This window comes from Convolutriloba macropyga, chromosome 9 (genome assembly GCF_964194025.1).
Source record: "Convolutriloba macropyga chromosome 9, txConMacr16.3, whole genome shotgun sequence".
Taxonomy (NCBI): domain Eukaryota; kingdom Metazoa; phylum Xenacoelomorpha; order Acoela; family Convolutidae; genus Convolutriloba; species Convolutriloba macropyga.
The window spans coordinates 33482934-33503356 of record NC_134476.1 but is presented as its reverse complement, the minus strand read 5'-3'; the positions used below and the strand labels follow the sequence as shown (position 1 = coordinate 33503356).

Genomic DNA, 20423 nt, shown 5'->3' with positions numbered 1-20423 from the left:
CAGGCTGTATGAAAGATGTGTTCAGGCCCTTCCTGATGATGAAGGTAGCAGGAACTGTATTTGTCTTTTCGTTGGCCTTGAATAGAATGGGTTCGCACAAGTCGAAATCTGCTATTGGTGGTAGTCTCACTCTGCGTCCCAACAGGAGTTCAACTGGAGTTTTGCTCCTCGTCTTTGAAGTGTTGCGATGTGTCATCAGTGCCCTTTGCAGGAATGCTCCAAATGACACATTAAGGTTGGGACTCCACGCTTGAAGTGCCCGCTTCACTGTCTGAACTGCTCTTTCAGCTAGTCCATTAGCTCTTGGATGATAGACGGGTGATTCTATTTTCTTAATTCCCAGTGATTCACACCACTGTTTAAGGTCACCACTTACAAATTCAGGACCATTATCAGAAACTAAAGTTTTTGGTATTCCGAATCTTGCAAAGATTTGACTAAGATATATTTTAACTGTTTCTGATGTTCTATTTCCCGCGGGGAAGGCTTCTATCCAACCAGAACCCGCGTCAACATTTACTAATATATTGCCTTGGTCCTTAACATAACCCCAGTCCATGTGGAGCCGTTCCCAAACGTCGTCTTCTGGCCACGTAGAGACTGTTTTTCCCAGGCTAGGCCTGTTCAATTGACAATTCTTACATTTACTAACAAAGTGTTGAACGTCTTGGGTAGTGCCAGGCCACCAAGCTATCATTCTGACTGATGCCTCAGTTGCATTCTTTCCGGGATGTGTCTCATGCGCTTTTGCCAAAACCAAGTGTCGTAGTTTGAGTGGAATGAAAGGAACAACACCTCTGAAGATGATTCCATTATGTAAAGTAAGTGCATCTTTCTGTTGTTCGAATCCTTTTTCCGCTTCTGAACATTGTTTCCAATTGCCGCTTTTGATTCGTTTCATTATGTCCTGGAAGAGTCTGTTTGTTCCAAGTTCAGTTTTGATTTCTGCTTGGGTCACCAAATCACTCTGAGCGAAGTAGATGTTATTGATTGCGAAGCACACTCGATCGTTGTCGGATTCGTCTTCGTCAAAATCCATTCTGCTCAAAGCATCTGCATGGGGTATCTGCTCCCCTGGTGTGTACTTTAACTCATAGTCGAAGCCCATTAGAGCTATTGCCCATCTTGTGATTCTCGCTGATGCTGTCTTCGGGATCTCCTTGTCTGGTGCAAAGAGATATTTGAGTTGTTTGTGGTCAGTCTGTAGGGTAAATCGTCTTCCAAGAAGGAATTGCTTCAATCTTGTGACCACAAAGACAATTGCCAGTGCTTCCCGCTCTATGTTCGAGTAGTTTTGCTCCACTGGAGTCAATTTTCTCGATACATATATGACTGGATGTTCTTCTTGCGAAAGAACCCCGACAATGGCTTTTTCAGAGGCGTCAGTAGTAACTGTTGCTTCTTTTTGTAGACTTTATGGCTGTACTAGTGGGTTAGCACATAATTCATTTTTTATGTCTTCAAGGGCTTTTTGTTGCATTTTGCCCCATGAGAAATCGCTATTTCTCATGTTATTTAAGGGTAGCATTTTTGTTGCAAAATCAGGAATCATTCTTCCGTAAAAATTAGCTAGCCCAACAAACGATTCGAGTTGTTTATTGTTAGTTGGTGCTTTTGCATTTTTTATTTTTTCAACATGTTTGGGATCTGGTGCTATTCCCTCCTTTGAAATGGAGTATCCCAAAAAGCTAACGCTATCGACTGGTTTTGAGTTAGATTTTTTCTCATTAATAGTAAAATTTTTCTCACGTAGTCGACTCTTGACTGCAAGCATTCTCTTGTCGAACTGCTCCTTGGTAGTTCCATACACCAACACATCGTCTTGAAAGATCACAACACCTTTGATTCCTTTGAGTGTTGATTCTATACAATTCTGGAAGATTGAAGAAGAGTTTTTCAATCCCTGAGGTAGTCGGCACATCTTGAACAGTCCCTGAGATGTGTTGATTGTGCATATATCTTTTGCTTCTTCGTCAAGTTCAATTTGATAGTAGGCATCTGAGAGGTCAATTTTGCCAAAGTATGAGGCGCCATGTAGGTTATGGAAGATCGTCTCCATGTCTGTTATTGGGTAGTCCTCATCCATGACCTTGCCATTGATGTGCACTTTCAAGTCCACGCAAAGTCTCAGTTCTCCACTCTTCTTTCTCTGCCACACCACTGGAGATGCATTAGTGACTCCTCCTGGCTGTACCGGTTCGAGGATGCCTTGTCTGACCATTTGTTCCAGCTTCTCTGTGACCTTGTCTTGAAGAGGTAGAGGTATTTTTCTGGCTTTGCAGAACATTGGCTGTGTTCCTGGTATCAACTTCACATGAGCTTTGTAACCCTTCACAGCAGGTAGGTGCTCGGCTGTTATGTTGTTCACGCCGTGCTTGGGTAGAAGGTCTCTACCAAGTAGTCCAAATTCTTTATCAGACTGCACAACTGCAAGTTGTTTTTGAGTGAGCCTGCTTCCGTTCCACTCAACGTCACAAGTAAGTGATCCCAGAAGCGTTAATTGATGACCATCATAAGCTTCAAGATGTCTTATCTTACCATCCAACTGAGGTTTACCAAGCTCAGTCCATATTTTTGATGATATCACTGTGCTATCTGCACCTGTGTCTACCTGCATTTTTACTTTGCAGTTATTTATTGAGATGTATTCCCATGTCACAGACATGCTAAAGATTTGTTCTTTAGTATAAATCATTCCCATCTCCAATGCTGGAGATGCTTGCTCTGAAGAAACATTTTCTTCTTCGCAAAAGTTATTCTGTTTATTGTACTTACCTGAATTTGGTTGGGGTTTGCTTCTACACATTTTTGAGAAGTGTCCCACCTTTTCACAGGTGTTGCATTTCTTACTTAGCGCTGGACAAGGTCTACTAGAGTGTGGCTTACCTCCACACCTAGTGCACATGTTGTTGCTTTTATTAGTCGTAATTTTTTCATTTGGTTTTCGAAAAGTCTTTTTGAAGTTGAACCCAACTTCTTCTTTCACCGTAAAGGGTTTATTACCTGATGAGGAACTTGCAAAAGCCATTGCTTGACTTCTGAACTGTAAGCTCTCGGTCATTTCAGTAACCGACATTGCTGGTTTTGCTTTAATACCGTCTAGTAGTCTAAGTTTTGCTTCAGGGTCCCTCAAACCTGAGATAAACTTTATTTTTACCAACTCCTCTTCGGGGTTGGCCGCTGTTTTCAATTTTTCGAAGTCACAATAGCGTGCTTCCTCTCTGAGACGTGCTAGGAAGTCGTCGTCTGACTCCCCTACACCTTGGATTACGGACAGAAATTTAGCCCTTTCTGCCGTTACTACTCTCTCTTTAGGAGAAATATAATTTTGAATCGCCAATCTGATGTCTTTATACGGTGTGTCTATCAAATTCCTAGGACTCATTAAGCTCCTAAGTTTAATAATTGCATCTTGCCCGCACATACTAAGAAAGAGATTGGTTACCTGTAGTTCCTGTACAGTACCATCGGTGCTGACCTTGTCCTCTTTCTTCTCTGCGCGACATTTCGCCACAAAAGACATAATCCACGCAGTAGCTGATTCTGCATTCTGTAGATCCAAAATTTGTCTGTCTGTAGCTGGTCTGGACACCATTGTCGTGGTCGATAACACGGGTCAAAGAATTCAATGAGTTGAATTTTAAATTAAATTTTGAACCGAAAATATACAAAAATTAGCGTGTATTTATAGTGGTTATCTATGCGAAAATATACAGAGAAAATTTAGATTAGCTAAAAATATTTAACATGATTGGCATGTGAAAAGATCTTAACTCCGAATCCCGGAGGTGACTTTCTATTTTCATCAACATTTCATGAGAATCATATATGGCTTGGGTACAATCGAGTTCATTAGTTGGAGGTCAGTGGATGTTAGAATCAGGTTTCTGTTGGTGGGAGAATTTACTTCTGACATATGATTGATAGGTCAATAAGATAATGATAGCGCCAAAACAAAATTAGAATTGAGTTTAGTTTTGTAGCCATTACTTATCGACACAGCAATAAAGTTCGTCAGGTAAGTTCTTCTTTCGTTCTTTGAAACTTTAATAAAACTTCGAAGTTTCTTGATGTTTCATTGAAACCATCACAATCACTCACTCTGTTTCAAATAAATTGATTTTGAATTCTCTCTCTTTTTGAATTACCGAATGCAGTGACCACGATCAAGAAAACCAGCAAAGACAAAAAGAACGGGATAAACTGACGAAGACAGTTAAAATCAGTGCATTAATTCATAAATTGTCCTTGGAGCATATTGCTAACTGGTAAAAAGTCTTGAATGTATTGTCCTGCATTAAAATTTCATTTGAATTGCAAAATATAGAGAATGCGGGAACCATTGGGGCAAAAACTAAAACTCGGAGCTTTATGACAATATTATGAACTCTGTGACTGCATTTTTTTTGTCTGATTGATTTGTCTTTAATGAAGAGAAACGGGATAAAGAAGTAGAGCTGGTGTGCATTAAGTCGCTGTGCTGACAGCTTTCCTAGTCTCCTTTCAAAAAAAATGTTTGTTTCTCCGAAACAAGTAGGCTTGAAATTTAAGTGCATGTTAGAGTTTAGTTCTGGGAAGCCTAAAGCAGTTAGAACTCGAATTACCAAAGACTTCCCAGAACTATACTCATTTAGACCTATTTAGACTTATTTAGACCTCAATTTTGCTCATTTCCAAAGAATACTTTCATCAATCCAACGATCGCTCAATAATCGCTCATTCCATATAACGTGTTTTCCTGAATACCGCTATTTTATTGGGGCAAAGGGATCGCACTGTTGTGTCACTCTCAATGCCACCCTTTAATGCTTTTCTTTTAGGAAGTTGTTTTTTTGGGACTGTTTCCTATTTTTATCCCCTTTAATTATCTTTGAAAAGTGTAGGCTTTTTCTCTCGAGAAAAAATTGGGCTTTCCAACAAAACTGCCTTAAGGATTCCAGGAATTTTTCTCAGTTAATAGCTCATTCTTAAAAGCGTTTCGTCGGCTAAAACTTTTTATGACTTTGCCACTATTTGTTGTCATAAAATATTAGTGAATTTTAGATTTTGCCCCCTTTTTTAAAATTATCGGTTGTCTTATCACTTAGTATCGTCAATGACAGGACTGATCGGTTGCTAATGAGGCATTAAAAACCTAATTAATGGATCGAGTTATTAGCTATTGGTTTTTATGACTTTGAAAGCACTTCTTCTCAAAAATGTTAATTTTTGAGTTCTACAAGTATTTATGGTACTTTTTGATGTCTTATCATTTAATCTCATTGGGGGCAGGTCTCTGATGGCGCTAATGGGGGTTAAGTTTATCGATTTTATTAATAGCCGCCCTCATCTTCTCAGCCGTCTATTATAACGCTCCTATTTTTTTTTACTTCGTCGAATAAAAAAATGTTTCGCTTTGCCTCATTTTGCCGCTTTCTCAACATTTTGCGTGAAATCTTTTTGACTTCTCTAGGCTAGTTTCTCTCTTCTCTCATTCTGCTAAAAGTGATTTTGAACATCAGTTGCTCAGCAAAGCAATTCAAAATGAACAGAGTCAGTATAAAAAATTGAAGTCAGAAGTAGAAACGGGATTAACCCATTAAGCCCAATTTTAGATGCCCGCTATTTGAACGTCGTTCCTATAAGTCTTAGTTAATATCTCTAATGCTTATTGGTATTGATAGTAGCCCCTGTAGCCTCTCTCTAAGAAACAGAAGTACGTTATGTTCAACTACGAAATGCCATCAAAATAAATCGGACTTAAAAAATGTTTTTGTACACAAATCTTTTTTTCAATATCTTCTATTCTTTCAATCCCAATCATGCTTACTGGAATCAACGGCGGCTATTTTCCGGCAATCTGCCGGGTATGTTTGTTTTTGTTCAAAGCTAGTGCTTTCTATGACTTCGACATTAATTGTTTTCAATAAAATTTATCGAGTTATTTTTAGTTTTGCAAGCTTTCTTTTCAACTTTGTCGTCTCAACTCTTGGTCTCATTATTGTCAGGTCTCATTAGTTGCTATAAAGACTTTTATTAAAGCAAGTTATTTCATTCATAGCTATTGTTTTTTGCGACTAATACGCTTGTTCGTTTTTTTTAAATCTAAGTGATTTTTTTAGTTATGATAGTTTTTATTGTACTTATGGCTGTCTTATCACTTAATCTCATAGATGACAGGTCTAAGCGGTGGTCATTGAGAACTCAATTTATTGATTTAGTTTTGTCCATGAGTAGCAGTTGAGTTCTGTGACTTTTTTTACTAAGTGTTTTCAAAAAGATTCAGCGAATTTTATTGCGGTTTTCGTTTATTTTTGTTTCATCATTTAATACTATTTATGAGGAGACTCATCGACATTTAGTGACAGGTTGCTAATGAGAAATAGAGGAATATAGTTGGTAGTCTGAGTTCATATCACTTGTTGTTTCTTGATGTTGATCCTGTCTTTGGAAAAAATAACAGTTGAATTTTTAGTCTTGCTTGTTTTTGTTGTTCTTGTGTTGTTTTATTGGTTAGTGTCATTACTAACAGCTCTCATTTACCTTTCAAAGCGGAGTAAATGAATGTCAGGTCATCAATTAATACAATTCTTTGAATTGTTTTTCAGGACTTGTCCTGCTATGTTTTTTTAACTTTGTTTTACCTTTTGATCACGTTTTTCGTTTTACATAAGTCACGACTTTCACGTTTGACTTCTGACTTACCTCTTTCACTGCTTCATTTGAATGATTTTTAAATCCATTTACTCAATGAATTACGCAAGATAGTGAATACAGTCAAGGTCAAGAGAGACGGGATAAACCGATAAAACCCGGTCATTGAGAATTAGCTTATCAAAATTCGTTAGAGTGTTTGCTAGCTGATATCGGTATTAAGCTTAAGTATAGTTTTAGAATCTAAATGAAACTGCTTGCCAAATGAGAACATTTTTGGCACTGAAAAAAACAGAAAAATATTAGTCAATTGGTATCCTCTTTTTTCTTCTGTTTCAATCCCGATGTGCATCAAGCGCGTCAAGGGCGGCTATTTTCCGGCAATCTGCCGGCTATGTTTCGTTTTTGACTCCACAGCACATTGGTTGCATATTGTCTACAACCCCCTAGTGCATTTGCTATATCACCTAATGCATTTCTATACAATGGCGAGCATTTTGAAGTGTGTCCGTCTAGCGAGAGAAATTTTTACTAATCGCCTACAAATTTTACTTGGTGTCAGAAATTAATGCTTGTAATTTTGTGTTAGTAAAATATTCTCGTTCATTTGGGGCTCTTTTTCCATCGCTTGCTGCTCAAAACCCTTTTTGCTTTGATCTCGACTAGACTTCACGCCTTGTTTCTCTTTTATTGTGAATAACTTTTGAACCAAATATGCGCATAGATTACGTGAGCCTGATTGATTGCTCTCGAACAAAAGTTTGAAGCAGTTATTGTAAACGTGTTGGTCTTTTTACGACTCGAAAATTTGCGAGCATTGAACTTCAACTGTAGCTTATTTTGTAATACGCACGCACAAAACTATGCACACAACTAACCACATTCCTAATTAAAAAAATTAATGCGTGTCTAGCTATGTATTGATTTTTTTATTTCGTTTTTAATGCTTCTGAAATAGGTAGGCCAAGTTAAGAGTTTTTATTGCACTAGTATGCGATTTGTTTCCGGTGTTTTATGTTTTTAATTGCTCTCAAACTATGTTGGGAGCAATTATATAAGTCCTGTGTCTTTTTTATGCGATTTTTCGCTTGACCAATTTTTCGTCTGACCGTTTTGAATTTTTTAACCTCAAAAACAAGATGAACATGTATGACCCGCCCCTAACACTCCCCCGACGACCTCTTCCACTTGCCGATTTCGACCCTCTCGTTAAGGCCTCGTAAACTAACCCCCATCGCGTGATCGTACCCCGTCCATTGCCCCTGCATTCGGAATTTTATGTAGCTGAACTCCATCGAGCCTCCGCCAGTCTTCTGAGAGCACATTTTCCGGTGTTAGTTTAGTTTTTTTACCCATGTGAACATCAATCATTTGAGAGGCGAGCTGCGCATTTTCCAAATAAGTTAGGGAGACATTTATGCATGCAACTCTGCAAAGAGGCTTTTTTACTCGTTTTCGTGGCATTGATTGTTAATTGCTCTCAAACAGTTTGTAGCAATTATATTAGTCCTGTCGGTCTTTTTATGCAATTTTTTGCTTGACCGATTTTTCTTTTGACATTTTTGACTTTTCGTACTCAAAAACGGGATAAACAGGTAGCGCCCAGCGGGCATTAAGTGCTCTTAGAGCCTTTCAGCTCTGTTTCAGATCAAACTGTTTTGGAGACTTATACTTATACTTATGGTGTGAAGGGCGGTTCTTAGAGGTTGGGACCCCCCCCCCCCCCCTGTTGACCCCCCACCCCCACTATTGCCTCCACCCCCCACCGCACTGTTGCCCCCCCCCCCCCCCCCCCAACCCAACCCAATGTTGCCCCCCATCAGCCCACGGTGCACCCCCCCCCCTGTGGCTAGCTACTGACGAAGCCAACCGCTCGCCGGTCGTTTGAGAGCAATTCGCCCGACGTTAGTCGTTTGTTTGTATATGAAATTTTAATTGCACAAAGAATTTTTCTAATGTATGCAATATCTATCGAATGAACTACTAAATACATAACTTCTCAAAATTTACGAGAAAAACAATTTGAGCAAAAACACAGATCTGCTGCAGAGTTTTGTTTTGTTACAGTCATGACGGTTATGACCTGATCGGTGTCGTGAATAAACTGCAGCTGAAATCGCGGGATATTAAACTGGTTACGGTAGCTCAAGGATTCCATTGGTTCGATTTTGACAATTTCCTCAACCAGTTTGTCAAATACTTCCCAAGTAATACCATCTTTGCTCCTATTGGCTATTCCAGACCTCACGTCATGAACAGAGAGTTCTTATTGGATGAACATTTCAAAGAAATAATTTGCAATAAGGAAATGGTTCTGGAAGAGTACGACGAAAAATTTGAACAATTTGAGAAATATATGAACGAATTTTACGACTTCATCTTGCCCTATTTCGATTTCGATCGCCGAGTTTTGGAGAATTATTACGTCGATTTGCCTTTTGAAGATTATTTCGCAAATCGGGAGTTCCAGAAATTTTCTGAAGTCCAGCAATCTGATTGGTTCAAATTTCAGCAATACATTTTTTCAATCAGCGCATACAGAGTTTGTGTAGAAAAGAATGAAACTGAAATTGCTGAAGGAACTTTTAATGACCCGTTAGTTAAACTGCTCAGATTCGTTTTAGAAACTGAAGGAAGGTTGAATGAAACTAATAGTGCTGATTTCACTTCACCTGAAGATGCGGACATTTTGAAAAGCATTAAGTTCGATATAATCTGGAATTTCTTTGTGTATATTTTGAGTAATTAAAGTCTTGCAATTATTAGCAGTAATTAGGGTTTTAGAATTTAAATTATTCATTAATTGATTATTTTAGCTAGTGATAGAATTTCCATCTATTCAAACACCGATAAATTTGATTTGATAAGATTTTCATAATAGCACCTTTGATTCTTATAAATAAACGTAGTTGCTGATTAATGCAGAAATTCGTTTTGATTCAGGCTATATGTAAATTAATATGGACAGAAATCGCTCTGAGGTTTTATAAGTTGGATTCAGTTTTAATTTTGAATCGATTCAACTTCAGGCGCCATCTAAGTGAAGAAAATGACAGAAAATGACTTCTTCATTTTAAGCTTTTGTAACTTATTTAATGCTCTCAAACAAAGTTTGTAGCAATTATTAATTGCTCTCAGAGGAAATATGTAGCAATTTTATTAGTCTTGTGGTCTTTTTAATGGGGTTTTTCGATTGACCTCGTTTTCGTTATTCACTCAGTCACCCCCCCCCCCGCACCCTCATCTACCAGACGGTTTGAATCTTTCCCCCTTTCGTCCAGCCCTCCCAACCCTACCACCCTTTACTGACCCCATCCCCAATTGCATCATCCTCAAGGTCGCCGGTCGTTTGAGAGCAATTTGCTAGAAGACAGTCGGTTATGTTTAATAGACGCCGTCAGCTTGAGCGGTTATTGGACCTTTGGACTTTTGTCCTCAAATATGGGATAAACAGCGAAAATCCTCTTTATTAATCCTTTGTTCACTGCTAGAGTTTTACTAGTCTGATGATGGAAATTATTGTTGGGAAATTTGGAAACACCACTCCTCGGCACTTTTTTTGTCCCATCTTCCCACACGCACCCAGCGAGGGTAACTCCTCCTTTAAGCTTGAGCTAGAATAGCCAAACCCGCGCCTCGTCAGTCGCTTGATTGGGTATTTAATAGCCACATAGCGATAGCTGGGGCTATTGTTGGCCATCTCTTGGGTTTTATTTCGTCAAGATTTTTATTGCAACCATATGACATCACAATCACTTCAAATCTGCTTTTTTTCTTTCGGTGATGCAATTTCAGCTTAATTGCGTGCGTCACGGGATTTTTATTACATAGTTGAGCGAGTTTTTGCCCATTCGCGGTATTGTTTATTGTCACACGTGACTTTTCGCACTTCCTCACTCTGAAAATGGCTTCCTCACTCTGGAATTGACTTTTTACTTTAATTCAAAGAGATAAGGTTAAGTAAGTGTGTCACTCTAATTGAAGGTTATTGGAGAGCAGCTATTAGAAGCAGCAAAAAGTGATTTAAAAAGTGAATGTTAATCAAAATATTGCATCTCAGCTTTTACTAAAGTTTCTCTTTGTCCTTTTACTGAGTTTGATCCTGCAGATCTACAAAGCTATTGCGGTTATCTTCTGGCAATCTGCCAGCTGGGTGCGACTTCTTGGTTGCCGAAAAAAAATTTGATAGTGGAGTGACAATTCTAGCTGGTTTTCTAAAGTTTTAATTGCCGTTACTCTGCTTCAAAATAATTAACGTTTATAAATTTTGATTAGCAACCATAAGAAATAAATGTACTCAAAACGTTTTTAGTGATGTGTTACAATCCTTTAATAAGTGTTATGTTACAATAGCGCAATTTGCAATCTGGTAATATTTTAATCACAACAAATTAGGGGTGAAAATAACTTTCTGTAGTTACATTTAATGACAGAAGAGCCGTCGCTAACGTATACTTTTGGTCAATTTTGGATCTTCAAGTTATATGATAGTAGAAATCTTACATCGCAGGATGAATATAAGCTAATTATGTACAACCATTTAATGAAAGGTTGAGAATTGAATTTGAAAAAGTAGCGTTCAGAGGAAAGAGTTCTTTTTAAAATTGAATTTTCATCTCATTGTACTAACTTAATTCCTTCAGCTGAGGCGCACTCATCCATTCTAAGTACTATGGACCTCTGAATAAAATCGACGTGTGAAATTTGTTGATTTGATTATGAGTGGCTGACTAAATGGATGACGATGACGCAATGAGATAGAAACAAAGAGGGCTCTATGTGGCCCCCAATAAACTAGGCCAGCGGCTAGCCATATATTGGTAGCATACCGGACGGACAGAAGAACATACTGTGTCTGACAAACAAAAAGCAAAGTCATGTGTCTAAAGCCGGCCCTCGAACTGCAAACTCTTTGTTAATTTAGTGTTTGCGCTGTTGACCACTTCACTGTTTTGCTCTGATTCGATAGTTCAAAGACTTGTTGATCAAATTGCTGAAAAAAAGAATTGTCTTGAAGCGAAAAAATAGAGATTGGAAGTTGAACTCTAATTATAACCCGAAAAGCTCGAACAAACAAACCGTACTACCAGTGAACCAAACCGCGCGCAGCACTCAGCTGGGTTTTTTGGTCGACCGATTTTTCAATCAGTGGAGTGTCCAGAATAATTGAAGGAGGGTGTAAATTCTGATCTTCAGTACGCATAAAGCAGTTTGTGCGACGTAACTTGTTTTTGTTGTATTGTGTTCAGTAATTGAGTAGTCAGTTTAGCACCGAATGTTTTAAGCCAGAGGCTGGCTGAATAGATAATGAAGATGACAATAAGATAAAGAAAGTAAGTTGTGCATGGCCCCAAATTTACTAGTTGAGTAGCTCGATCTGATCACGTTTTTGGTTTATACATAAGTCACGAGTTTCACTCGTGACTTACCTCACTAATTGTTTCAACTGAATGGATTTTAAATTTTTTCGCATATTAAATTACGCAATGTAGTGATTACGGTCAATGTCAAAAGGGCAAAATCAAAAGAAACGGGTAAACTATAAAGCCGTGTGATTAAGTCATTGTGCATTAGGTTATCAAAGTTTATTAAAGAGATTGCTGGCTGGCATTAGTAAAATACTTAATAGCCTTCAGTTTAGAGACTGAATAAAGTGTATTTTTAGAAGGTAACCGAATGTGCAGAATTTGGACAACAAATACGAACACTTGGATAATTTGAAAAATTCTTTCATTTTCTATCTTTACTTTATCTATACTTTTTGTTTTCGGCTTCCATTCCAATGTGAGTCAAGCAGGTTAAGGGTGTCTATTTTCATCAATTTGCAGGCTATGTTTTATATTAAGGTTCGGTTGGTCCTTATCCGTTGTTAATTGCTCTCGAAGGTTTATTGAGGCAATTATTGTAAACGTGTGCGTGTTTTTTATGCAAAACTTTTGCTTGATCGTTTTTGCGCTTTTTCGGAACTTTCTTTCGTTGCTAATATAACAGCGATTGTGAGCGAAAGAGAAGCAAAGCCGTTATAGCTAAGTAGTTGAGATACCAGATTGCTTTTCTGGAGGTTGTGAGCAGTTCGTCTGACGTTAGTCGATCTATGTTTTAAATTGATTTATCTTGTGACCTTTGGACTTTTGGTCCTCAAATATGGGATAAACAGCGAAAATCCTCTTTTTTAATCCTTTGTTCACTGCTAGAGTTTTACTAGTCTGATGATGTAAGTTATTGTTGAGAAGTTTGGAAACACCACTCCTCGGCACTTTTTTGCACCATCTTCCCACACGCACCCAGCGAGGGTAACTCCTCCTTTAAGCTTGAGCTAGAAAAGCCAAACCCTCGCCACGTCAGTCGCTTGAGAGGAATTCGCCCGGACTTAATTGGGTATTTAATAGCCACATAGCGATAGCTGGGGCTATTGTTGGCCATCCCTTGGGTTTTATTTCGTCAAGATTTTTAATGCAACCATATGATCATATGATGAACCATATGATATCACCATCTTTCGGTGATGCAATTTCAGCTGAATTGCGTGCGTCACGGAATTTTTATTACTTAGTTGAGCGAGTTTTTGCTCATTCGCGGGATTGTTTTTTGTCACACGACTTATCTCACTTCCTCACTCTGAAAATGGCTTCCTCACTCTGGAATTGACTTTTTACTTTAATTCAAAGAGATAAGGTTCAGTAAGTGTGTCACTCTAATTGAAGGTTATTGGAGAGCAGCTATTAGAAGCAGCAAAAAGTGATTTAAAAAGTGAATGTTAATCAAAATATATCATCTCAGCTTATAATAAAGTTTCACTTTGTCCTTTTACTGACTTTGCGCCGGCAGATCTACAAAGCTATTGCGGTTATCTTCTGTTAATCTGGCAGCTGGGTCCGACTTCTTGGTTGCCGAAAGAAAATTTTGATAGTGGAGTGACAATTCTAGCTGGTTTTCTAAAGTTTTAATTGCCGTTACTCTGCTTTGAAATAATTAACGTTTATAAATTTTGATAACCAACCATAAGAAATAAATGTACTCAAAATGTTTTTAGTGATGTGTTACAATCCTTTAATAAGTGTTATTTTACAATAGCGCAATTTGCAATCTGGTAATATTTTAATCACAACAAATTAGGCGTGAAAATAACTTTCTGTAGTTACATTTAATGACAGAAGAGCCGGCGCTAACGTATACTTTTGGTCAATTTTGGATCTTCAAGTTATTTGATAGTAGAAATCTTGCAGCGCAGGATGAATATAAGCTAATTATGTACAACCATTTAATGAAAGGTTGAGAATTGAATTTGAAAAAGTAGCGTTCAGAGGAGACAGTTCTTTTTAAAATTGAATTTTCATCTCATTGTACTAACTTAATTCCTGCAGCTCAGGCGCACTCATCCATTCTAAGTACTATGGACCTCTGAATAAAATCGACTCGACGTGTGAAATTTGTTGATTTGATTGAGTGGCTGACTAAATGGATGACGAAGACGCAATGAGATAGAAGCAAAGAGGGCTGTATGTGGCCCCCAATAAACTAGGCCAGCGGCTAGCCATATATTGGTAGCATACCGGACGGACAGAAGAACATACTGTGTCTGACAAACAAAAAGCAAAGTCATGTGTCTAAAGCCGGCCCTCAAACTGCAAACTCTTTGTTAATTTAACGTTTACGCTGTTGACCACTTCACTGTTTTGCTCTGATTCGATAGTTCAAAGACTTGTTGATCAAATTGCTGAAAAAAGAATTGTCTTCAAGCGAAAAAATAAAGATTGGAAGTTGAACTCTAATTGTAACCCCAAAAAACTCGAACAAACAAACCGTACTACCGCTGAACCAAACCGCTTGCAGTGCAGCACTCAGCTGGGTTTTTTGATCGGCCGATTTTTCAATCAGTGGAGTGTCCAGAATAATTGAAGAAGGAGGGCGTAAATTCTGATCTTAGTACGCATAAAGCAGTTTGTGCGACTTAACTTGTTTTTGTTGTATTGTGTTTAGTAATTGAGTAATCAGTTTAGCACCGAATATTTCAAGCCAGAGGCTGAATGAATAGATAATGAAGATGACAATAAGATAAAGAAAGTAAGTTGTGCATGGCCCCAAATTTACTAGTTGAGTAGCTCGACCTGATCACGTTTTTGGTTTATACATAAGTCACGAATTTCACTCGTGACTTACCTCCTTAATTGTTTCAACTGAATGGATTTTGAATTTTTCGCATATTAAATTACGCAATGTAGTGACTACGGTCAATGTCAAAAGTGCAAAATCAAAAGAAACGGGATAAAACTATAAAGCCGTGTGCTTAAGTCATTGTGCATTGGGTTATCAAAGTTTATTAAAGAGATTGCTGGCTGGCATTAGTATAATACTTAAAAGCCTTCAGTTTAGAGACTGAATAAAATGTAATTTTAGAAGCTAACCGAATATGCAGAATTTGAACAACAAATACGAACACTTTCATAATTAGAAAAATTCTTTCAATTTCTATCTCTTTACTTTTTGTTTTCTGCTTCCATTCCGATGTGAGTCAAGCGGGTTAAGAGTGTCTCTTTTTCATCAATTTGCAGGCTATGTTTTATATTAAGGTTAGGTTGGTCCTTATCCGTTTTTAATTGCTCTCGAGGGGTTATTTAGGCAATTATTGTAAACGTGTGCGTGTTTTTCTATGCAAAACTTTTCCTTGATCGTTTTTGCGCTTTTCCGGAAAATTCTTTCGCTGCTAATATAACAGCAATTGTGAGCGAAAGAGAAGCAAAGCCCTTATAGCTAAGTAGTTGAGATACCAGATTGTTTTTCTGGAAGTTGTTAGCAGTTAGTCTGACGTTAGTTGCTCTATGTTTTAAATTGATTTATCTTGTGACCTTTGGACTTTTGGTCCTCAAATATGGGATAAACAGCGAAAATCCTCTTTTTTAATCCTTTGTTCACTGCTAGAGTTTTACTAGTCTGATGATGTAAGTTATTGTTGAGAAGTTTGGAAACACCACTCCTCGGCACTTTTTTGCACCATCTTCCCACACGCACCCAGCGAGGGTAACTCCTCCTTTAAGCTTGAGCTAGAAAAGCCAAACCCTCGCCACGTCAGTCGCTTGAGAGGAATTCGCCCGGACATAATTGGGTATTTAATAGCCACATAGCGATAGCTGGGGCTATTGTTGGCCATCCCTTGGGTTTTATTTCGTCAAGATTTTTGTTGCAACCATATGATCATATGATGAACCATATGATATCACCATCTTTCGGTGATGCAATTTCAGCTGAATTGCGTGCGTCACGGAATTTTTATTACTTAGTTGAGCGAGTTTTTGCTCATTCGCGGGATTGTTTTTTGTCACACGTGACTCATCTCACTTCCTCACTCTGAAAATGGCTTCCTCACTCTGGAATTGACTTTTTACTTTAACTCAAAGAGATAAGGTTAAGTAAGTGTGTCACTCTAATTGAAGTTTATTGGAGAGCAGCTGTTAGAAGCAGCAAAAAGTGATTTAAAAAGTGAATGTTAATCAAAATATTGCATCTCAGCTTTTACTAAAAATTCTCTTTGTCCTTTTACTGAGTTTGATCCTGCAGATCTACAAAGCTATTGCGGTTATCTTCTGGCAATCTGCCAGCTGGGTGCGACTTCTTGGTTGCCGAAAAAAAATTTGGTAGTGGAGTGACAATTCTAGCTGGTTTTCTAAAGTTTTAATTGCCGTTACTCTGCTTCAAAATAATTAACGTTTATAAATTTTGATTAGCAACCATAAGAAATAAATGTACTCAAAACGTTTTTAGTGATGTGTTACAATCCTTTAATAAGTGTTATGTTACAATAGCGCAATTTGCAATCTGGTAATATTTTAATCACAACAAATTAGGGGTGAAAATAACTTTCTGTAGTTACATTTAATGACAGAAGAGCCGTCGCTAACGTATACTTTTGGTCAATTTTGGATCTTCAAGTTATATGATAGTAGAAATCTTACATCGCAGGATGAATATAAGCTAATTATGTACAACCATTTAATGAAAGGTTGAGAATTGAATTTGAAAAAGTAGCGTTCAGAGGAAAGAGTTCTTTTTAAAATTGAATTTTCATCTCATTGTACTTAATTCCTTCAGCTGAGGCGCACTCATCCATTCTAAGTACTATGGACCTCTGAATAAAATCGACGTGTGAAATTTGTTGATTTGATTGTCTTCAAGCGAAAAAATAAAGATTGGAAGTTGAACTCTAATTGTAACCCCAAAAAACGAACGAACAAACCGTACTACCGCTGAACCAAACCGCTCGCAGCACTCAGCTGGGTTTTTTGATCGACCGATTTTTCAATCAGTGGAGTGTCCAGAATAATTGAAGAAGGAGGGCGTAAATTCTGATCTTAGTACGCATAAAGCAGTTTGTGCGACTTAACTTGTTTTTGTTGTATTGTGTTTAGTAATTGAGTAATCAGTTTTGCACCGAATGTTTCAAGCCAGAGGCTGGATGAATAGATAATGAAGATGACAATAAGATAAAGAAAGTAAGTTGTGCATGGCCCCAAATTTACTAGTTGAGTAGCTCGACCTGATCACGTTTTTGGTTTATACATAAGTCACGAATTTCACTCGTGACTTACCTCCTTAATTGTTTCAACTGAATGAATTTTAAATTTTTTCGCATATTTAATTACGCAATGTAGTGACTACGGTCAATGTCAAAAGTGCAAAATCAAAAGAAACGGGATAAAACTATAAAGCCGTGTGATTAAGTCATTGCGCATTAGGTTATCAAAGTTTATTAAAGAGATTGCTGGCTGGCATTAGTATAATACTTAATAGCCTTCAGTTTAGAGACTGAATAAAGTGTAATTTTAGAAGCTAACCGAATATGCAGAATTTGAACAACAAATACGAACAGTTTCATAATTAGAAAAATTCGTTCAATTTCTATCTCTTTACTTTTTGTTTTCTGCTTCCATTCCAATGTGAGTCAAGCGGGTTAAGGGTGTCTATTTTTCATCAATTTGCAGGCTATGTTTTATATTAAGGTTCGGTTGGTCCATATCCGTTTTTAATTGCTCTCTAGGGGGTTATTGAGGCAATTATTGTAAACGTGTGCGTGTTTTTTATGCAAAACTTTTGCTTGATCGTTTTTGCGGTTTTTCGGAACATTCTTTCGCTGCTAATATAACAGCGATTGTGAGCGAAAGAGAAGCAAAGCCCTTATAGCTAAGTAGTTGAGATACCAGATTGTTTTTCTGGAGGTTCTGAGCAGTTAGTCTGACGTTAGTCGCTCTATGTTTTAAATTGATTTATCTTGTGATCTTTGGACTTTTGGTCCTCAAATATGGGTTAAACAGCGAAAATCCTCTTTATTAATCCTTTGTTCACTGCTAGAGTTTTACTAGTCTGATGATGGAAATTATTTTTGGGAAATTTGGAAACACCACTCCCTTTTGAAAAGCATTAAATTTGATATAATCTGGAATTTCTTCGTGTATATTTTGAGTAATTGAAGTCCTGCAATTTAAAGTCCTAAATTAATATGGACAAAAATCACTCTGAGGTTTTAAAAGTTGGACTCAGTTTTAATTTTGAATCGATTCAAATTCAGGCGCCATCTAAGTGTGAAACGGAAAATGACTCTTCTTCATTTTAAGCTTTTGTAACTTATTTACTGCTCTCAAACAAAGTTTGTAGCAATTATTTATTGCTCTCAGAGGAAATATGTAGTAATTTTATAAGTCTTGTGGTCTTTTTAATGGGGTTTTTCGATTGACCACGTTTTCGTTATTCACTCAGTCACCCCCCCCCCCGCACCCTCATCTACCAGACGGTTTGAATCTTTCCCCCTTTCGTCCAGCCCTCCCAACCCTACCACCCTTTACTGACCCCATCCCCAATTGCATCATCCTCAAGGTCGCCGGTCGTTTGAGAGCAATTTGCTAGAAGACAGTCGGTTATGTTTAATAGACGCCGTCAGCTTGAGCGGTTATTGGACCTTTGGACTTTTGTCCTCAAATATGGGATAAACAGCGAAAATCCTCTTTATTAATCCTTTGTTCACTGCTAGAGTTTTACTAGTCTGATGATGGAAATTATTGTTGGGAAATTTGGAAACACCACTCCTCGGCACTTTTTTTGTCCCATCTTCCCACACGCACCCAGCTAGGGTAACTCCCCCTTTAAGCTTGAGCTAGAATAGCCAAACCCGCGCCTCGTCAGTCGCTTGATTGGGTATTTAATAGCCACATAGCGATAGCTGGGGCTATTGTTGGCCATCTCTTGGGTTTTATTTCGTCAAGATTTTTATTGCAACCATATGACATCACAATCACTTCAAATCTGCTTTTTTTTCTTTCGGTGATGCAATTTCAGCTAAATTGCGTGCGTCGCGAGATTTTTATTACATAGTTGAGCGAGTTTTTGCCCATTCGCGTGCACTTGAGACTTTTTCGAGTGCACTTGAGGCTGATCTGAACTGGGTTTTGAGCGCACTTCAGTCTGATCATAAATAGCTGGAAGCGCAACTGGGTCTGACCATAAATGCTTCGAGTGCAACTGGGTCTGATCATAGCCTCTTTGAGCGCACTTGAGTCTGATCATAGTCTGATTAAGGTCGGGGCAATGGTCTGAATTTGAGTCTGGACCATGGTCTGAAGATGGTCTGATCAGAACAACTTCGGTCTGAAAAGTCTGATCAGAGACCTTTTGTGTCTGGAAAGTCTGATCAGAGGTTACTTGGGTCTGGAAAGTCTGATTTGGGGGAATTTTTGTCTGGAAAGTCTGATCAGAGATAATTTTGTTCTGGAAAGTCTAATCAGACAAAAATTTGGGTCTGGACCTCAACCTGGGTTACACTTTGGAAGAGTAAGCTAATTAATTTTGAGTTTCGGTATGCTGAGGGTTTCAACCCTTATAATGTCTCGTTTTTCGCTACTTTGAGCTGTTATTTACACCATCTGTCTGTGGTAACCAGGGTAAACTTTGTTAAAAAAGAAGATGGCCTTTGGTGATTTTGCAAGTGTTCCGCGGGCGTTGTCGTTTTTTGTTTATCAGCTCTACTACAGATTGTTTTGTGTAAGCGTGCAAATAAAACACCCGTGTTCTATTTTGATCTGAATATCTGACAGATTTCTTGTTTTGTTCGTCATGGAGTTTATGAACCTGGTAGCATTTCGATTTTTGTCGGTAAATTCTGAAATTGTGTTTTCTGTATGTTTTGTTTTTTAAAAAGGTATGTGTTGGCCTGGGATTCGTCCAGCGATCAAATATTGGACTCATAAACTGAGGGCCAATTTTGTTTTTGCATTCCAAAATATACCTTTTTGTTGTTTAGTTTATCCAGATTCCAGAGTTCTTTCTGCTACTCTATCTCATTAATTATTCAACTTGATACTCTTTTATTTTAAGTTTGAGCAACATTTTTGTAAAGGGTTTTTGAAAGTCTTATATTGTTTATTCGGATTTTTCGGCATTGATCGGAAATTTTTTTTGAATGGGTTTGGCATTTCGCTTCACGTATATATCTTTTTGTGATAGAAAAACCTTTATCCACCTATTAAATGAAATCGTTAACCTTTTTGTTTATAATTTGAAAATCAGTTCAAGACGCCATTACAGTTCATGAACAGTTATTAATTCAATTAGAACACGTGGGAAGTTACAGCCTTTTGTAGAAAAAGTTTGGGTGTTCTGCTGGATAACCTTGAATGTTTATTTGTTCTTTTAATTCACATTGGTTAAATCCTTTATTGCTTACCCGAAGATTTGTGCCCTTTTTGCTGAAATTTTCCACTGTTTTGTTCTTTTGTCCACTGATCGTCTAATTGATTGATCGTTTA

General features: G+C 37.8%; 3 protein-coding genes across 3 annotated transcripts in view; all 3 read left to right on the top strand.

The window, feature by feature from the left end:
* Nucleotides 1-9440, top strand: part of LOC142345742 (uncharacterized) — a 35232-nt gene extending 25792 nt beyond the window's left edge. The window contains exon 4 of the mRNA XM_075398041.1: nt 8701-9440. Within this exon, the coding sequence (XP_075254156.1) occupies nt 8701-9382 (682 nt within the window). The 3' untranslated portion in view covers nt 9383-9440. The remainder of the gene's footprint in view (nt 1-8700) is intronic.
* LOC142345741 (phosphoinositide 3-kinase regulatory subunit 4-like) overlaps nt 1-20423 on the top strand; it is a 428489-nt gene that overhangs the window by 10980 nt on the left and 397086 nt on the right. The window lies entirely within an intron of this gene.
* Nucleotides 1-20423, top strand: part of LOC142345743 (motile sperm domain-containing protein 1-like) — a 98128-nt gene that overhangs the window by 10984 nt on the left and 66721 nt on the right. The gene's annotated exons all lie outside the window — the stretch shown is intronic.